General features: G+C 42.5%; 1 protein-coding gene across 2 annotated transcripts; it reads left to right on the forward strand.

Moving 5' to 3' along the window:
- The first annotated feature begins 3205 nt into the window (after positions 1 to 3205).
- LOC128741352 (uncharacterized) lies at positions 3206 to 19379 on the forward strand. Of its 2 annotated transcripts, XM_053837123.1 has the most exons (7): positions 3206 to 3864; positions 3937 to 6159; positions 6223 to 7109; positions 7168 to 7428; positions 7539 to 7592; positions 18284 to 18335; positions 18521 to 19379. In XM_053837123.1, exons 1-7 carry the CDS (start codon positions 3444 to 3446, stop codon positions 18805 to 18807), a joined length of 4185 nt encoding a protein of 1394 aa, XP_053693098.1. In that variant the 5' UTR covers positions 3206 to 3443; the 3' UTR covers positions 18808 to 19379. The 2 variants fall into 2 exon arrangements, with proteins under 2 accessions (XP_053693098.1, XP_053693099.1); XM_053837124.1 differs by lacking the exon at positions 18284 to 18335 and having other exon boundaries at positions 18521 to 18688.
- The last annotated feature ends 311 nt before the right edge of the window (positions 19380 to 19690 follow it).

Below are 19690 nucleotides of genomic sequence, written 5' to 3' on the forward strand. Positions count from 1 at the left end.
TACAGCAAAGTTTCGTTAATTGGTGGTTCGTTAATTGGGCGGTTCGTTAATTGGGTGTTCGCTAATTGGGCTATATGACAACTTGAATGTCAAAATTGTATGGAATTTTCGAGTTTAGAAATTTCTAACAACTGTCAGTCGGCCCAAATAGCGAATCAGCTGAAGTGCAATCGTGGCCCAATTAACGAATTCAGGCTGTATACAGCAAAGTTTCGTTAGTTGGTGGTTCGTTAATTGGGCGGTTCGTTAATTGGATGTTCGCTAATTGGGCTATGTGACAATTTAAATGTCAAAATTGTATGGAATTTTCGAGTTTAGAAATTTCTAACAACTGTCAGTCGGCCCAATTAGCGAATCAGCTGGAGTGCAGTCGTGGCCCAATTAACGAATTCAGGCTGTATATAGAATGCCAGTGTCGCTGGTGTTTCATGGATATTTTGGTGGCAAACATGTTGCTGGTTCGTGTCTTGGATACGGGAACTACATTGTCAAATTGCCCAATAGAAAATTTTCCTGCCGACGAAATACAGCAAAGTTTCGTTAATTGGTGGTTCGTTAATTGGGCGGTTCGTTAATTGGGTGTTCGCTAATTGGGCTATGTGACAACTTGAATGTCAAAATTGTATGGAATTTTCGAGTTTAGAAATTTCTAACAACTGTCAGTCGGCCCAATTAGCGAATCAGCTGGAGTGCAGTCGTGGCCCAATTAACGAATTCAGGCTGTACCCTAAAACGACCAAATCGGGTGATTTATCCTACGTGATTTACGGAAAAGCAGAAGGATTTTTTATTGGGTTGCCTTTTTAGTTTGACAATCAGATTCCCGTTTCGAATCGATCACTCACACATATGCGCATACAGTGTAAATACGTAATTTTCAAATGTGTGATGTTTACCACGAGCACTGCAGCGACACTGGCATTCATATATATTGATTCTACTGTAAAATCTGTCGGTGGCGCCCTCCAGAAATAGTTTGCCAAACGCATCAAAAAATATCCATGTACCTTTATCAAAATTTCTTTGTGCTGGAGTTACAAGCAGCAATGGCAGCGACATCAAGATTTAGTTTGCCACTTACTGCTCGAGGGGTGCTCTATTGAAGGATTACTCGTAGATTACATAAAAACCTTTTACACACTTTTTGTCGATTACCTGGTAGTCTGTTCTCTGTGCTTTTACTAGCATAACATACTGGGCGTGTTACCGATTTAAACGTTTGCAGGAGTACCGCTCCTAGGCCGTTTTCTGCTGGCGTCTGTTACAAGTGTTGTTTTATACTGAGGGTTGATAGAAGGCTACTTTGAGGATCTGTCAATGCTCGTTTGACTTCAGTAAATGCTCGCTTTGCTTCTTTCGACCATTGAAATTTAATTCCTTTGGTTGTCATTGCACGAAGCGGTGCGGTAACTGTTGATAAGTTGGGAATGAATCGACCGACGTAATTCGCCAAGCCCAGAAAACTTCGCAATTCGGTTGCGTTTTGAGGTCGGCGGAAACTTTGTATGGCACTCACTTTTTCTTCCGTTGGTAAAATTCCATTCTCCGATAGTTTATGTCCCATGAACACGACCGATCGCTTTCCGAATTCGCATTTTTTCCTCATTTATCGTGAGCCCCTGCTCCTTCAGACGATTTAACACAGCTTGCAAATTTATATCGTGTTCCTTCTGTGACGATCCATAGACCAGCATATCGTCAATAAATACCTTCACTCCTTTCAAACCTTTGAGGACTCGTTCGATGAATCTTTGGAAAACCTCTGCAGTTACGCTCATTCCAAACATCAGTCTTTTATAACGGTAATACGCATCTGGCGTTACGAAAGTTGTGATGTTACGAGAGTTCGGGGCAAGTTCTATCTGGTGGAAGGCTTTAACCAGATCTATCTTGCTGAAAACCTTGCATCCATTCAGATGTGGTACGATTTCGTCGAATGTTGGCAAAGGATGTTTCTGAGAGATAATCGCTTGGTTTACCTTCCTCATATCCACGTAAAGGCGCACGCTTTTACCCCCGTCTTTAGGTGTGACTGCTAATGGCGATGCCCACGTTATGTTTAGCGGTGCAGGTTCGATGATGTCTTGCTCCAAAAGATCTGCTATCTTTCTGTCCACCATTTCCTTTAGCGGTATTGGTAATCGTCTACAAGCTTGTTGGATAGGAGTAATACTCCGGTCGACTTTGATCTCAACTTGTACATTCTTTAGTTTACCAATTGGCATTTCTTTGGCTTCAGAAATGTTGAAGACCTCGGCAGAGATTTTTAAAATTCCCAGTTCCATGGATGTTTGGCTCGTAAAAAGCTGGATACTCGGACACAGTGTGTATAAAGCTTTGCAATGCATTTTACACTGATTAAGTTAAAAGATATATCGTTCTATTGTGCAAAATTGATGTAAACAAAACAGAAGCTTGAAAACAATCAAGTCACACTGCTACAGCATTTTGCTCCGCAGCAAGTGCTGACAGTTACAATCACCCCATCGGCAGACAACCATGTTTTCGCCGCCAACATCTCGTGTGTGCGAAAATGAGATAGCATGTCAGCACTGCGTTTCACTCAACTGCCAGCAGTCTGATTTGGGCCCGCTGCCAAATTTCGAGCCCCGGACATGCTGTCGCTGACGTTTACTGCAGTTCGATATAGAGATGTCGATGGGATGCACACCAAAATTTGAAATTCGTTTTCAGCAATATGGTTTACTGAAAGGAAGCCATTCCTTGCTGAATTTCAGCAATTTGGTTTCTGTTTACTGAAAAGTATATCGAACTGTCACCGAATGCTGAACGTTCAGTAATTGCTGTAGCCGAACTGTCAAAATTACCGCCATATTAAATTCTCTTGCATTAAGCTCGGATGCACGATTCACTTTTACGAACAAAACATTGTTTAAAATTAAAAATTGGCATAAAAAAACTTATAGAAACCCTTTTGACGAAAGAAGACAAGAGGTTCAATGTGGAGGAGATGTTAGGTAAGTTCAATTTTAATTGTAAAATATGTACTATAAAAACTTATCGAAAAGATTGTGTTGTGCTAGCTAAATGTGAAATTTCTGGCAGCTCTGCCCGAGCCAAAAACATGCGATTTTTGGGACACCCTCTCTGTTTCGAAACTTTTTTTCCGCGGCGGATCACTTTTTGACAAGAGTGGTGTGAAAATCGACGGTCGCCCCGCTGTCAGTCGAAAGTGTAAAACAAAATGGATAATGCTTGAGTGATGCGTTTGGCAAGAAAAGGTTGAAAAATAGTGTAAAAGTTTCCGTGTCAGGCAAAAATTAGTTGGAAAACATTTCTTGAAGTACAGTGCATAGAAATAGCAACAAGCCTTCGCCGGAAAAAGTGAATTTCTTGTGTAATTCAGGTTTTCACATTACGTCGCTAGGCAGCCACATTTTTCTTTTCCTTTTTCTTATTTCTCGTAAATTCCAAAATTGAAAATGTCTTGGCCAAACGCTTGGCAGGTACAGCCGGGTTTTAATCCCGGTTATTCGACTGCAATGCCTCCCCCGACGGTTCAACCCGTTGCGGCTGCTCCAACGGCAGCGGCCTACTCAGCCATGACTCCCGACCAGTACGCTCAATGGCAGCAGTGGCAACAATATCAGCAGCAATACGCTCAATGGCATGCTCAGTATGGCGAGCAGTACGCTCGGCAAATGGGAAAACCTTTGCCCGCCGTGGCTGCACCGATGCCAATGGCACCAGCTATGGCCATACCGACCACTGTTCCTCCGGCAGCGGTAGTGCCTGCACATACGATGCTACCTCCCACAATGGCCGTCGCTCCTCCGATACCAATTGGGGTTGCTCCACCTCCACCGTCGGAACCCCATCCAGACACGCTAGCTGCCGAGCAAGGTAATCTGGTTTTTTGATGGATCGAATGTGTTTTTGAAGCAGTGTTGAGATAATGATTTGTTTATTTTATAGCCCCACCCCCACCGGTGTCAGAGGAGCAAGCACAGAAAACCGCTGAGGAATTGGCTTTCGACGAACAGTTTCGTAAGTGGGAGGAAGAATTTGATAATTGGAAGCGCAAGAATGCGAACCACCCGGATAAGTCGACCTATCGCGAGTACGAGAAAAAGTTTGAAGATTGTCGCAAAAAGTTGGTTGAACGGCGTGAATATTTGAAAAAGAAGCGGCTGGCTGAAGCTGCTGCGGCTGCCGCCGCTGCAAGCGCACAGAAGAGCGCAGTTCCTGTTCCGGTTCCTGCCGTACAGTCTCAGTTTAGTCAGCCACCGCCGCCACCTCCTCCGGAAGAGTCTAGTGACGTGGGTTTGTTTAAAAATGCTCTTGGGGGTAGTGCGGTTGCTGGCGGAGGCATTCCTGGGCTGGATCTTATCGGAAATGAGGGGAATTCTGGGAAGCGAGCGAATGATGACGTAGTGGAGGTTATTGATTTGGATGATGAAAAAGAGGATAAACCGAACATACATCAGTTGAACGCGTCTTTGAACAAGAGCGCTAATCCGGTGAATGCTTTGGCGTCTCTGTTGAAGGATCCCAAAGTCAGTGCTCTGTTGAATGTTATTTCTGGAAGCAACAATAGCGAAGGTGTCAATTTGGCCAGTGACGGTAATTCCGAATTGCTGCAGCAGATTCAAAATGCTGCTGGAGCAGTTATCAATGCAAATCAAAATGGTAGTCCCGGGAGTGGAATCCAAAAGCCAAACATGTGGCCAATGCCGCAAAAATTGCCACAAGAGGAGCGAAGTAGATCGTCGTTTCATGAAGATGGTCGGTCAGTACCGTCCGGAGATGATCGAAGTCGTGATTTTGATGAGTTCAGTCGAGGTCCACCGCCTTTGATGGACGATCTAAACCGTAGCGGTCCACCGGGAGGTGAATTTAATCGTAGCCTTCCGCCGGGTGCCGATGTTCACCGGGGTCCTCCTCCAGGTGGTGAATTTAATCGCGGTCCTCCTCCGCAAGGAATGGATTTCAGTCGTGGTCCACCACCAGGCTTCGAGTTTAACCGTGGTCCTCCGATGGGAAATAATTTTTGTCGTGGTCCACCGCCAGGGTTCGATTTTAATCGTGGTCCTCCGCCCGGTAACGATTTTAATCGTGGACCTCCACCTGGACATGATTTCATTCGTGGCCCTCCGCCTGGCAATGATTTTAATCGTGGTCCTCCACCGATGAACAATTTTAATCGTGGTCCACCGCCTGGAAGCGATTTTAGTCGTGGTCCTCCGCCGGTTAATGATTTTACTCGCTGTCCACCTCCAAATCAAGGTGGTGATTCGTTCAATTTTAATGCCCAGCGACCTCCGGCATCGCTGAATGTAGACTTGAGCCGACCCCCGCCAATGTTTGGTGGACCACAGCCAAACGTTTCGAGACCACAGCGTTCCGATCAGATTTCGCCTGCATTGAGCAACACGTCCTCGACAGGGTCGCGCCAGCGTCAATCTCGATGGACCACTCAGCCACAGCAAAATATGAAACATGAATCAGAGGGTGAAGTTGACGCGATGGAGATGTGTGGTCAGTCGACCCCGCTCAAAGAAGAATCTTTCAATGGGTCAGACTTTCCTCCTAAAAATATTTCAAGTCTTTATGAGGGACACTGCGATGAGTTGCAAATCGACCCCGAGGTTGGCGAACCGTGCGCCGTTCCTAAACCCAATTGGATGGAGGAAGAAGAGTATCAGGAGATTTTCGATCGGTTCGAGGACGTTGAGATTTTTGAAGAACGGAAATATAAAATGGAATGTGCGATTCGACAGTTGGAGCAGAAGAAGAGAGCCGAAGGTCTTATTCCTCCCTTCGGTAAGGGAGGCTTCGGGAATGGCAACGCCGGTCCTCCTTTCAATGATAGAAAACCAGTTAAGTTAGAGTTTGGCAATGGTAACAATAGCGATTGCGGTGATCGCGGCCCCAGTCGCTGGGTGGGTGGTATGCCGAAGCCGCTGATGGACGAAGAGCCGCACGGTCCAGCCAAGCGGCAGAAAACCTTTGCCGAGGACGACGACTACTTCAAGCCGAAGCAAATTATTGACTACTCGAACGGAGCACCGCGGGTTATTGATTACGGCCACAGTAGTTCCGGGCCGATGGTTCATAATGACAGTTCCGCACGTTTGGACAACGATTGGAACAGCCGGGGCCGGCCGTCCTTCGGTGGTCAGCGTGGTGAGAGGGGAGGTAGGCTTTCTTTGTCGCGTCTATCATCAAATTTCACTTAATTTTCGTTTTCTTTTCGGCTAGCATTCGGAGACGAAGGTTTCCATCCGCAGCGATTCGACTACAATCACACCCAGTCCGCACAGCCCGGAGCTGGTGGTGCGCCGGACAGCAACAAAGATTTACCGCTGCCTACGTTCATGGTGGAGAATCCACCGCATTACACACCGAATTCCACTTGCCGGCTGGCGGCCATGCACAACAATCCGAATCCGGACGAAAGTAATCCGTGCTATCCGAGTAAGTTCATATTGATGAACGACAATCGGCCAAATCGTCCCAGAACGAAGCGCGGCAAGCGAGCTTCCTCGATCCGGAAACAGCAGCTGCGGCAGGAGGGATCGGTTGCCAGTTCTTCCACCGGCGTGGAAGATCTCAATCCAAAGCAGCAGCTTTGCGAGATCGACGGACCCTCTCTACCGGTTCCCAGTGACTACGAGCTCGAAATGAAGCGTGGCTCCGATGAGTATCCCAAACATCTTCCCGTCAATCCGATCGTAATGATCGATGAACTACTGTTGCCTCCTGGACGGTTCAAACGGCACGCACGAATTTGCTTTATTTTAAGAGGCATTCCCGGTAGTGGTAAATCCTACCTAGCTCGCATGATAAAGGAATGCGAGATAAAAAATGGTGGCCAGGCGCCCCGTGTTCTCAGCATTGACGATTACTTTCTAGTCGACAACGAAGTGCGCGAGCCGGATCCCGTCACGGGACGCTCAACCCTGGTGACCAAGTCGGACTACAAGTTCGATGCCGAGATGGAGGATGTGTACATGCAGAACTTGGTGAAGGCATTTAAGCGTACTATAACGGAAAAGCTGTACAACTTCGTAATCGTGGATTGCGTTAACGAGCGGCTGCAATACTACAATGAATTCCACAACTTTGGTCGCAGCAACGGATTTAAGGTTCGTCGATTTTCCCCCGTGTTTTTTCGTTCCTAATCACTAACTAATTCTTCCGCAGATGTACACTTGCACAATGCAAACCGAAATCGATTTGTGTGTTGAGCAAAACATTCACAGCCGCACCGTGGCTGAGATTCGATCCTATGCCAACGTTTGGGCTCTCGGTCCGGCTGATCACGTACTGATTAATGCCAGTATGTTGCTGGATCCCCAGGAGGACAACCAAATAGTGCAGGCTGATATGGATTTGTGCACGGAAGAGGACGATCAGCCACAGCAGCCAGCGCCGGACGGAGCTGCACCTAGTGATGCACCAGAAGTATGATTTATCTCTAATTTTACGGTTTCTTTTCTTTCAAACTTTCTGCAACTGTGTAAGGTAACCAATTTACTAATCCATTACCCTCTGCAATGAAAATGATTCTACAGGTAAACGCGCAACAGCAAGACAATGATGAGGATTCGAATACTGATGCTCCAGAGGTGAGATGCTAGAGACAGAAAAAAATGATTGCATAGCGTTGGGTTGTCTGATTTTGTTTCCCACAGCGAGCGAAACAGTTCGTTGTATTTTATTGGCACTACATTGCCTTAAACATCCTTATCAAAGTGAAGTAGTAATTCTATAAAACGGCACGCCGACTCTATCGGACGGAGGTGACAATTGCCATTAAGCACTTAAGGGGCTAAATATTTACTTACTTTCCAACCAGCAAAAGAATTGAACAAATTCTATGGCTACGAAATAGTTTTTTTTGTTTTACTCTAACCAAAAGTGCATGTTTTTGAATACGAACAAAAATATCTTATTAAAGAGACGATTGAAATCGCACACATATTTAGAGAAAATAATGTTTTGCTGTACTGAGAAATGATTGTGTCAAATACTAGGACAACACATTCCAATAGTATCGATATGTATGGAAGCAAACATAGCGCTTGACCGATTACCTAATTGAATTTTATTCTGTTTTGAAGATGATGGAATGGGGATGAAAAACTGCTGCGGTGGTGTGTTCTGCGCTACCGGGGAAAAGTTTGTAGCAAACAATCGTTTATTAGATTATGTGATAGATCAAAATGAACTAGATGCTTGTGGCACTAAAATGAGGACATATTTTTTGCTTTGTTGTTTTGTTTCCGTTTTTTCATTTTAAAACATTTGAATTTCAAATCGATTTTCTATAGATGCTTTCAAGAATGAAGTTCTATTCTTAAAAGCGGCGTATTATTATTAAAAATCATCATAAATTTAATAATTTGTGTCTCAAAAATAGGTATCCTGTTTTTTTTTATTTCAGCAATTGTTTTTATTTTATTTTAATGAAAAACTCGTTTAGAATATTGAACATTTTGTAGAGAGTTATAGAATTACGTCTATCTGCAGTGATAGCTTAAACAATTGTGAAGTTTATTTTAATAGAAAATTAACAGTTTAATGCGTTACCATAGTTACTGGGAAATCTGGCATCTGGCACAAACAAATTGTATGGTATGTGGCATAAATCTAAAACCACCTTAATAATCATGGCACACTACAATTTCTATCTGGTCTTCTAACACAGTCTTCCTCTAGAAACTGCAGTGATGCCCATCGAATTTCGGAAATATTTCAAATTACGGTTTTGGTACTGTTTGTTTAGGTTTGTATGTTAAGACTACAGATTTTTGTTGAATCGTCTAAGTTTGTTAATTGCAAACAGTATATTTGATCGGGTATTTTGAGGTGTCAAACAACTCATTGCCTGTTGAGAAGGGAAACACTTCATTACTTCAACTTCTTCGTCAGTTTTTGATGACATTTCGTTTGTTTTTGATCAATATTTTCGTAGATTTACATTCGGTCATATTGAAACAGTTTATTGTATGCATCCTGTTCCAAAGTGTAACCATCTTTCATCTTTTCTATTCGCATTTCGACCCAATTTATTTTTTGGTCACTTGCGTCCCTTCGGAAGATCAGCAAGCGTCCAGATATTCCTCCTGCATAGAGAGGCTCTGTAGCCACAAGTTTACCGAATCTGTTTTGACAAGTGAGTAGTCATGGGTTCGATCCAGGGATGGTTCGATCACTTTGACTCAATTTTGATTCATTTGACAGTACCGTCTCAGCCGAGCAAAGTTTGACAAAATTATTGTGATGGGACATTTGTAGAACTAGTTGTCTACAATTTTGCTGAATAAAATTTTGCTGCATATTTTGTATTTACGGTTCTATAATGCTAGTAACTCATTTGACTAAGTGAACGTTCATTTAATCACTAATGAGTTCCTAGCTAGCACCGTAAATACAAAAGATACAGCAAAACTTTATTCGGCAAAATTGTAGATAATTACTAGGTCTATAAAATTGAATGTCCCATATATAATTTGGTCAAATTTTGCTCGGCTGAGACGGTACTGTCAAATGAATCAAATGGTTCAAAACTTTGATAGTAGAATCAGGTCTTTCGGTGTTAAGTGATTTTAGCATGGGTTTATTCTCACTTCATTCGCCTGCTGAATTCTTCATTTACTAACAATGAAGCCACTTGTCAGGGCAAGTTAGAAGAGCGGTACTTCACACTCAAATAAAAGCACCAAATTCGGTAAAATTTTGCTGAAATCTCGACAGCCGAACGTTCGGTAAAAATTTTGATGGTGCATATCGACGTTTACGGATCTTTAGTAACGTTTGGTAACATTAAAAATTTTACCGAAAGGACGGCTGTGGAAATTTTGGCAAAATTTTACCGAACTGGGTGCTTTTTTTAAGGGGACATAATCGACTAAAAACTTTGAAAAACTCATTATTTTCTTATTTCAGATTTTAATTCTGCAGCCTTTTCCGCGCATTTTGATGCTAATTTTGTAATGATCCGACCACGGTGATCGGACCACGATACACATAAGCGTTTCAGTGCAGCGTGGAACAACCTCGACGGAATAAAACGCCGCTCCTGAAAAACCACGATTTTAAAATTTTATGTATTTTTTTCTCAGAAACTACACAACGTATTGGAACAAACTTTTTTTTGTTTTGTTGGTAGGAGCTTGGCAAAGACTTTTAATAACTTTTAAGCTTTGTAAACGAAACACAGCCAGAGAAAAAGAAAAAAGAAGACAAATTTTAATCTTTTTTTTCTTTTTTTCTTCCTTTTTTTTCTTAAGCTGTGTTTCGTTTACAAAGCTCAAAAGTTATAGAAGTCTTTGCCAAGCTCCTACCAACAAAATAAAAAAAAGTTTGTTCCAATACGTTGTGTAGTTTCTGAGAAAAAGGAACATAAAGTTTAAAAATTGTGGTTTTTTTAAGAGCGGCGTTTTATCCCGTCGAGGTTGTTCCACGCCGCACTGGAACGCTTATGTGTATCATCGTTTTTCGGCCACTTCCCGTGGTCGGATCATTATAAAGTTAGTATCAAAGACTGCAGTATAAAAATCTGAAATAAAAAAATAATGAATTTTTCAAAAGCTTTAGTTCTTTATGTCCCCTTGTGTGTTGGTTGAGATGCGAATGAAGTCTCTTGTCCAAGGGCAAAAAGTAGTAACGAAAAAGGTTCTTGCCTCAAATTAATACATTCACTTTTCTCTACTTTTTCAACTAAATGGAAAACATGAGCATACATATAAATAGAATCATATACGACCCAACACTACAGCTGTAGCCGTAGCGCACTTTTTTCCTGTATGAACTTATCTACTTACTTTACTTTAGTGGCAGCGGTCCGTTATCGATCCTGTGCCGGACGAATTATGGTCCTCCAGTAACGTCGGTCCTGGGCTGCCGTTCTCCAATCCCCACGAACACCTGCTGAACGTGCATCGTCTTCGACAGCACACACCCACCGGGTGCGGGGTCTGCCTCGGAGTCTACGACTTCATCCTGGTTTTCTGCTGAAAATAGTTTTGGCTACTCTTTTGTCGGGCATTCTGGCCACGTGTCCAGTCCACCGCAGCCTGCCACATTGCACTGCCTTCACTATATCAGCATATTTGTATACTTGGTATAGCTTTACGCTCAAAAACCCCAAGCACTCGCCGATCAGCTTCCTTTAGCGTCCATGATTCGTGTCCGTAAAGGGCCACCGGGAGGATTAGTGTTCTGTAGAGCGCCAGTTTTGTGCGAATTTGCAAACTGCGGGACTTCAGCTGGCTACGTAATCCGTAGAAAGCCTGATCACTTGGGCTCCCACGTTCCCTACTAGCAACTATATACTTCGTTTTGGCGGTGTGGATGGTGAGTCCCAATTTCGCCGCTTCCCTTTTAAAAGGCCTGAAGGTCTGGAGGCTCGCTCTGCGGTTGATTCTGATGATATCGACGTCATACGCAAAACCAAGAAGCATGTGAGATTTCGTGATAATAGTTCCATTCCTTTCCACGTTTGCCCTTCATAATGCACCTTCCAAGGCAATGTTGAATAGCAGGTTAAAGAGTGCATCCCCTTGCTTCAGTCCATCCAACGCCTCGAAGGCAGCTGAGGTCTCACCCGCTATTCTAACGCATGATTTGGATCCTTCCAGCATCGCACGAATTAGCGTAACTAGTTTCGTCGGAAAACCATATTCTAGCATTATCTGCCACAACTCATTTCGTTTAACTGAATCGTACGCCGCATTAAAATCCACAAACAGATGGTGTGTCTGCAAGTTGTACTCCCGGAACTTGTCTAGCAACTGACGCAGGGTAAACATCTGATCCGTCGTGGAGTGACACTCACGAAAACTAGCTTGGTATTCGCCGACGAAGGACTCCGCTAACGGTCTTAGTCTACAGAACAGGATACGGGAAAACACCTTGTAGACAGAATTGAGGAATGTAATTCCTCGATAGTTTTTACACTCCAGTCGATGTCCCTTTTTGAATATTGGGCAAATGAGGCCATCCGACCACTCCTCCGGCATTTGTTTTTCCTCCCAAATCCTGACAGTGATCCGGTGGATTGCTTCGTACAGCCGCTCGCTCCCCGCTTTTAGAAGTTCAGCCGGGATACCGTCCTTCCCAGCAGCCTTACCGTTTTTCAGCTCACTGATTGCCTTTTTAACCTCCTCCTGTGTTGGTGGCTCCACAGCTTGACCATCGCTTACAGTTCCTATCCTGTCCCTGCTGATCTCCGCATTTACCTCTCCATTCAACAGAGTCTGGAAGTGCTCCTTCCACGAGACAGACGCTGTGTGAGCCGCCCCTCACCTGGAGAACAGGCGCTCTAGTTCGCACCTCCTAACTTAGCTGCTTCATCATTTGACTTAGATCTGCGTGGAGGCTCTAAGTGGGAGCTTGAGAGAGCCAGAGCTATGTTTGACGCTCCTTCCAGGTAACCCTCTCCATTTCATACCGAGGACTCATCACCAGGGTTGCCACATGCACAGATTATTCTGTGTTTAACAGATATTTGAAGGAAATCGCCTGTACAGAATCTGTATGCATAGAATACAGATTTTCGCCAAATTACACAGATTAAACAGATTTTTGAGCCTTTACATGAGAGTGAAAGAGACGGAAATAGTCAGCCAAATGACTGTCTATCTCTTTCACTCTCATTGTTTTACATTGGGCAGATTTTTACACAGATATTTTTCCTCGCCGTACAGATGGTCAGATTTTTCCAACAAAAAACACAGAATTATATGTGGCATCCCTGCTCATCACTGCGACCAGTATCGTTGATCTATTGTGATATCGCCCGGGTGTTTGCTGCATTTATTTTTGCTATAATCGCTATTGAGTGAGCGACATGCTTATTGAATTTTGTACGTGCTTGTGTGTAATTGGGTACCCTTCCTTCAATGCTTTCTCTACTTTAACCACCTCGTTCCACATGACAGCGCTGTCGCCAATTATAGCCATCCCAGGCGCAGCTAACCAGTGCTAACCTCCGCTTACGAAAAAGTCGGATGCCTGGCAGAAATCGAACAGAACCAGCCTTCATTTTTCGCTCAATTCTCTATATGTCAACTGTGACATTTTGAGGCAGGAGAAAAGTGGTTCATCAGTTTTGCAGTTTCGGGCAAAAGGTAAGAGAATAATATAGAACATAACAAAGCAGGTATAATTTAATTGTTAACCTGTTTATTGCACGCTTCCTGCTGCTTCTTGCGTCTTGCTCCAAAAAAGGAGGGAAAGCTGAACCGGTACAAAGCCGGTTTTTCTACGAAACCTCTGGCAGAAATCGAACAGAAATCCGGCAGAAAAACCGTAAGGCGAAATTTCTGCCCGAATCGGATGTGTCATTTCTGTTAGTTTTCACGAGTGACGGCGGCCAGAAATCCGGCAGAATGTCTGGCAGAAAAAGTTTTTCGCTGCCAGATTTTTGTTCGTTTTCTGCCGGACGTGCCTAAGCGGGCCAGTGCGGCATAATTTAGAATTCGGCATGAAGAAAGGGTTATGAGCGGCCTGAGAATAAACCCATGCTAAAAGTCACTTTGACATCGAATGGCCTGATTCTACTAAGATTCGAACCCCATGACCATTCGCTTGTCAAAGCAGACCGTAGCGCACTTACGCAACACAAACATCAAATTTGTTTCGGTTTAATCGCGGTCGAAAGAAAACTTGTTGGGACGAGAGGACTTTGTCACTATTTCTGGTGCGCTTCTCAAGCAAGGACATTAAATTGCTCTAGGTTTAATCGTCATAAAGAATCTTCGCTCTGTTGGGACCAGTAGTTGAAGAATTCGCGAAAAAATGCTTTGAATCGATGAACATTCCTCATGAGCATACACTATTCACCTGCCTTGCCGATAATGCATCCTTCGGCTTTGAATCTCATCACGAACATAACCTCATCGTGAGCATCGGAATTCGTTAAAAAAAATCCCAACTTTCGCCAGCACATCACTCGCTGCTCGTTCCAGAGTACCTTTAATCAGCGGCGTCAGTTTGTCCGGAAAACCGTACTCGTGCATTATCTGCCATTGGCGATAACGGAATTAAAAGAGATTTCGCAGGCTGCTCGCGTGGCAATGGTTAGATACGCGTTTGCCGAGACGGATCTCTATCGCTACTTTTTACTTGCCCACCAGCTGAGATTCGATGAGGATCGCTACCAACGGGCGAATCACGACCAGCAAGTCATCCCGATCAAGGCAACCGATTTGTCACTCGTATGGATGGCTCTAAGGTTAGGACAAGCGGCTGGTTGTATTGCTTTTGCGATGGAGTACCTCCTGGCAGCGTTAAAGCGCATTTGTTGGACGCCTTTTAGAGAAAAGTTTAAGGCCCAGACACAATGCATACGGATTTTACTACGTTGCGGAAATATGACAGAAAACCCATGGAAAAACTGTCAAATTGCCGCAACGTAGCAAAATCCGTATGCATTGTGTCTGGGCCTTTAGTCGATTTCTTTCGCGTGAGAAACTAGTGACACGAGCTCTCTGTAAGGCAGGTTTACCATAATGAAAAATCCAAATTCAAATCCAAAGCACTAACAAACAATGCGTCGAGAGGTTGTCGTATGTCGCGGAGCATTGTCATGCAGAAAAATAATCTCGTATTGTGGCTTGTCGCTCAATAATAAATCCCTTCATTCGATGTATCAAAGTGCTATTTTTCATTCATTATTTATTTCCAAATTATTCCCAATAGAATGATGATAGAGCACTGTAACTTGCTTAGCCATTGTAACCATTTTTAACGTCTTTTTTTTCAAACCAAAGGCTAGTTTGCAATTGCGTGAGTCATCGTTGGGTGCAAAAAATAACTGGAAGGAATCGAATCTAATGGTTTAGTCGCAACAGCGCGTGCTCAGATATGAACAAAAGGGAGGGCACCCGAACTATCAGAATCGGAATGTTTTGGCCTAGAAAAACCCGGACTTTCGGGTGCAGCTGGATTTGAAATCAAAGTTGAAATTGGACTAAAAACTAGACTTGAAATGGGGCTAGCAGACTTCCAGTTAGCCAGTCGTCGCATGTTCGAATTATTCTGGGCTCAGTAGGATCGTCACACTAGCCCTGTAGTTGTCATGTACTCTTATAACCGGCTGCGAAGTCTGTACCAATAAATAAGGGTCAAGTCTTAAAGACGTTATACCCAAGGCTTTGCTTTTTACTAGACTAGCAATTAGAATTGAAATTTGACCTGAAATTGGACCTGGGTATTTGATTAGATTTGATTCGATGGAAATTCGGGCTAATTTGGCCTTGAAGCTTTACTTCAAATTTACCTGGAAATTGGAATTCAAATTGTATTTGAAATTGGATGTTGATGCCGGAGTTTACATTCGATTTAAAATTGAACCAAAAACTTTAACAGCATGGGTCATTCGTGACTTCTGCGGGTTTGGGATTTGAACCCGGGATCTCGGCGTGAGAGGCGTGAATAGAATGCTAACCACTACACCAGGATTGACCCCCTATTAGACCAATATGAAGATGAATTTTACTTCATGAGGGAGCTCTCCCACCAGAACAAAGTTTCATTATTCTGGGTCCCTGGACATTGGGGAATCGAGGGCAATAAGCTCGCCGACAGCCTAGCGAGACAAGGATCTCCTCATCAGTTCATTGGCCCCGAACCGTTTCTGGGCACCTCCATATCCGCTTTCAAAAGTGAATTACTGACATGGGAAAAGCTAGAAATATCATCCAGCTGGTATAAAGCGCAGGGCTGTAGACAAGCTAAACAGTTGATCTACCCAGACTCTGCAGTAGTTAACAAACTACTTACCTTAACGCGTAGGGAACTGCGCACAATCACGGTACTTAGATAGTTTTGACGTGGCACTACGTCTTACCGCAGGGTGTCAATCGAAAAGATGGATTCAAGCCAGCATCACGAAAGAATGAAATATTTTGAACGCTAAAAACTCTTCCAATTTCGAACGGATTTTGATGGTTCGCATGCCATTCGATTCATAAAAGCTGCAGCAATTGTAAGGCTTTTTTGAAAAGATTAGTTTCTAATAGCTACTTAGTGAAAATCAACGAGAAACATTTTCCGTGTGATAGCCCTGCTTCCCAAGCAGGGACGAATATATTCACCAAGCTTGTGGTTGTGGCTGCTGCTGCTGCTGCTTTAAGACAGAGAAGTCGGATATACTTACGGCGGTTGCGTAGTCCTGCCATCTTGACATGTAGACTATTGAAATGACATAAAAACAAAACAAAGCTATTATCGTCATTCAATTACTGCTCGACTTCCGAGCTAATTACAGTAAGTTTCTGCTTTGATCTAATCTTGGACTCCACCTGTGGTAATTCGACTTGGATATTGTTTGGAAATTTATTGTACAAGCCTCACTTTCGATCGTGTTTTTCAAATCCTATGTGCTACATTCCGATTTGGAAACTTGATCTTCTGTTTATATACGACAGACTACGCAGCCAGCAGTAAGAGTGCTGGCTAGTGCAACGATTCTATTATCAGCCTCTCTCAATCGAGATTCGAACATGCGACGTCTCGCTTATTAGACCAGTGTCATACCTCGAGGCCCTTTTAGTTGACCTTTTTGCTTGCAAACAGGCGACATATGCAGTCATGGTCTGGCTAATGTAAATCTATTTTCGTGCCTTGACGGTTGCAGCTGTGGAATGAGAGAGCCGACAAGAGCGAGTATGTTCAGATGGCAAAGAATGGAATTAAATGGCATCTGCACGACAAGCTTGCTTTTTAATAATTGTCAGTGCGGACAGGCGTCCACTAAGTATAGTATTATATGGCTGTGAACCATTTCGCTTTTTAACTTTTTAGTTAAAATTTGACATTTCGATGGTTATTTCGCTTCGAGTGGTTAAAATCAGTTCAGAATGCGAACCATTTCAAATTTATTTGTCAGATTGATAGCTGTTTTGCTCAATGAGAGCATATTAGGTGAGGATGAAGATATGTTTCTGTAATAGTAATTTTTTTTATTCAATCCGGGTTGGAACTGTATGAATTTTTGGTGTTCATTTGCTCCTATTTGATAAATAAAATTCATCTCATTTCAATCCAGGTTGAACAAACAAGTTCGTTACACGATAAACATCGTAGGGTACGGGAGGGTATTTTCAGCAGGTTTCTAAATTCAGCCTATTTTCCTCTTCTTTCGCTAATAATAATACTTTGCCGACATACAATTTCAATATTATATAACATTTTCTCAAGACAGTAAGTAATCTACTGTTTTTTATTAAAAGAGCGTCAAAACCACCTGTTCTTCCACTATAACGGGGCCATAGGCCGAAAAAATAGAAGCAATAGCTTAATGGACCGAAAATACCCTATCTATAAATAATTTAATCCGCGCTTGTTTGGGATTTTTTATTTAAGGTAGTACCGTGATGTGATTAGCCCTAAATGCTGACTTGAACTTACAGACTGAATCAGTACAAATGTTGAAAATAGACACTGTTGAAGTTTGCCCACTTGCAAACGTAACTGAAGATTCTGCAGAATAGAAAGTAAATAGTGGAATTCGAAGGAAAAATGCTTTGGAATATTTTAAAACAATATTATTCATACGAGAAAAAAAAAACAAAAATTACCCTTCACAATGTGATTTAATCGAGTATTTTCATTTTAAGTTGCAATATTGATATTTACCTGTTTCTAACAGCCTTTTTCACGCATAATTGTCCCATACAAATGGAAAAAAACCTCAGAACATGGTACAATTACGCGTGGAACAGCAATTATTCCGTATAAATACCTGTGCTAAATGTGTACTTTAATCTGTGCATCACAATTCCTTTACATATATTTAAAATGCTATTAATTTTGTTTAATTTTTTATTTAAATTATATTGAACCCACGTCTGTTGTGTTTTGCTTCCATACTCATCGATACAACTTTCAATAGTTTCTCGTGTAGCTTAGAAACATTATTTTACTAATGAGACGGCGATTTGATCGTGCTATTCGACCTATAAAACTGTTCTTTAAATGTTTGATTTTGATTTTTCAACTTTTTTGATAGTAAATATTTCCTGCCACGAAAGGAAATTTCCTTACCTTATCTTATGTCGAGTGATTTATTTTAAAAATATTTTGGTATAGTTTGGTGAGGCACGTTTTTAACCACATTGTTTAATACAATCTGGCAAACCCTCGAAACAAAAATACCACATGAAACAAGAAGGGTAAGAAACTTATATACTTGTGAACTGTAAAAATCAACTGGCATCTGCGAGTATCACATCAAATAACCATTAAGACGAATCACGTCACGTCGACCGTTTTTAATCTATGACCCTATTGGCAAATACCTATCTAGCTTGGATTTTTCGCGAGCAAATGGGACACCGATACGACCGAACAGAACCTAGGTTGGTATCATTTTATTTCCTACCAAAAAAAAAATTTACTCTAAATGTGCAGCTAAATGTTTATTGAAAACAAAATTTCATACAAGAGAGTATCTCTGAATATCAAGCAGCGCCGCAAGCTCCCTCTAGTCTGTCAGTTACTACCAGAGTAAATCTAACGCATCGTTTTCTCTCCTTGTTGCTAGCCCGTCTGGATGGCACTAGCAAACCACCGCGCCGGCCCCCGACGATAGAAGACTTTCTGCAGCTAGACGACGCCGAATTCGCCAACGATGACTACGAGGGCGCTCCGTCATCCGGAAAGAAGCGCGTACGCTGGGCGGACCTGGAGGAACGCAAGGCCCAGCGCAAGATGCGCCAGATGGGCTTTGTGGTCGGCGTAACCGATTGGTCCCGGATGATGGATCCGACTCAGGGTGGAAGTGCGCTCACCAGGACCAAGTACATCGAGCGCGTGCGTAGACAGTTCTAGAAATGCTGAAAGCAGCGGGCGGGTGTGTTGACTTCACTAGGTGAGTGCGCTTCAAAGTTGGTTAGGTAACCATTTTGCCTAATTATAAGACCTTCTATGATGAATATGTTCTTTGTAATGAATAACCACAATGATATGCAATTATACGCATAAATACTAGGAATGCTCTTAACAAATCGGCTAGCTAATTGGCAACGGTCTTGGATAGGATTTTGGATGTATGCGTCTTTAGGTAGTAGATTGTGCAGTATAAAATAAGATACTTATTTGTATTATGTTGGCCACCCAGTTTAGTGCAGAATGAATTTTGAATTCACAGTTTTTGGATCGTATTACTGTGTATCTCCCTGAATTGGACTCGTTTTCTTAATTGTCTAGAGTAGAACACGCTATTGAACAAACAATTCGAGATGACATTGATTTTTTTAATTTAATTAATGAATTCAATATCAGTTTCTTTTTGAGATATTTGAGTTAGTAAAAGATACTAAGCAAGCACATGTTTGAAATAATTACTACTAAAGCAAGTAGCAAAATATGAACTGCAGTAAAACCACTATTGTAATAAATATCGAATCTTAAAAGTGCTAGTACATGGTGTTAGTAGAGTGTCGATTATCCGAACTCCTGTTACAAGCTGTCTTCTATTTAATTCTTCTTTCAAATTATTTTTCTTCCTATAAAATTTCTTGAATATCTTTTTTACGAAGAAAAAAAAAGTTCCAGGGAATGTTCGCTTTCTTTGAACTTAGGCTGAAGCTGATGTTTTTATAAGTCAATAGAACAGTTTTTTATAGGCTTCGACAGAATTCGCAGCCAGCTGTTAGTGTGGAGGACATTTGTGGGGCTACTGCTACGATCCTATTGACTCCCAACTGAGATC

Source organism: Sabethes cyaneus, chromosome 3, assembly GCF_943734655.1.
Source record: "Sabethes cyaneus chromosome 3, idSabCyanKW18_F2, whole genome shotgun sequence".
NCBI classification, from domain to species: Eukaryota; Metazoa; Arthropoda; class Insecta; order Diptera; family Culicidae; genus Sabethes; species Sabethes cyaneus.

Coding starts and splice junctions, on each gene's coding strand:
- LOC128741352 (XM_053837123.1), top strand. CDS start 3,444: ATGTCTTGGCCAAACGCTTGGCAGGTACAGCCGGGTTTTAATCCCGGT. Junction 7,429..7,538: donor CACCTAGTGATGCACCAGAA/GTATGATTTATC, acceptor ATGATTCTACAG/GTAAACGCGCAACAGCAAGA. Junction 7,593..18,283: donor CGAATACTGATGCTCCAGAG/GTGAGATGCTAG, acceptor ATACCTATCTAG/CTTGGATTTTTCGCGAGCAA.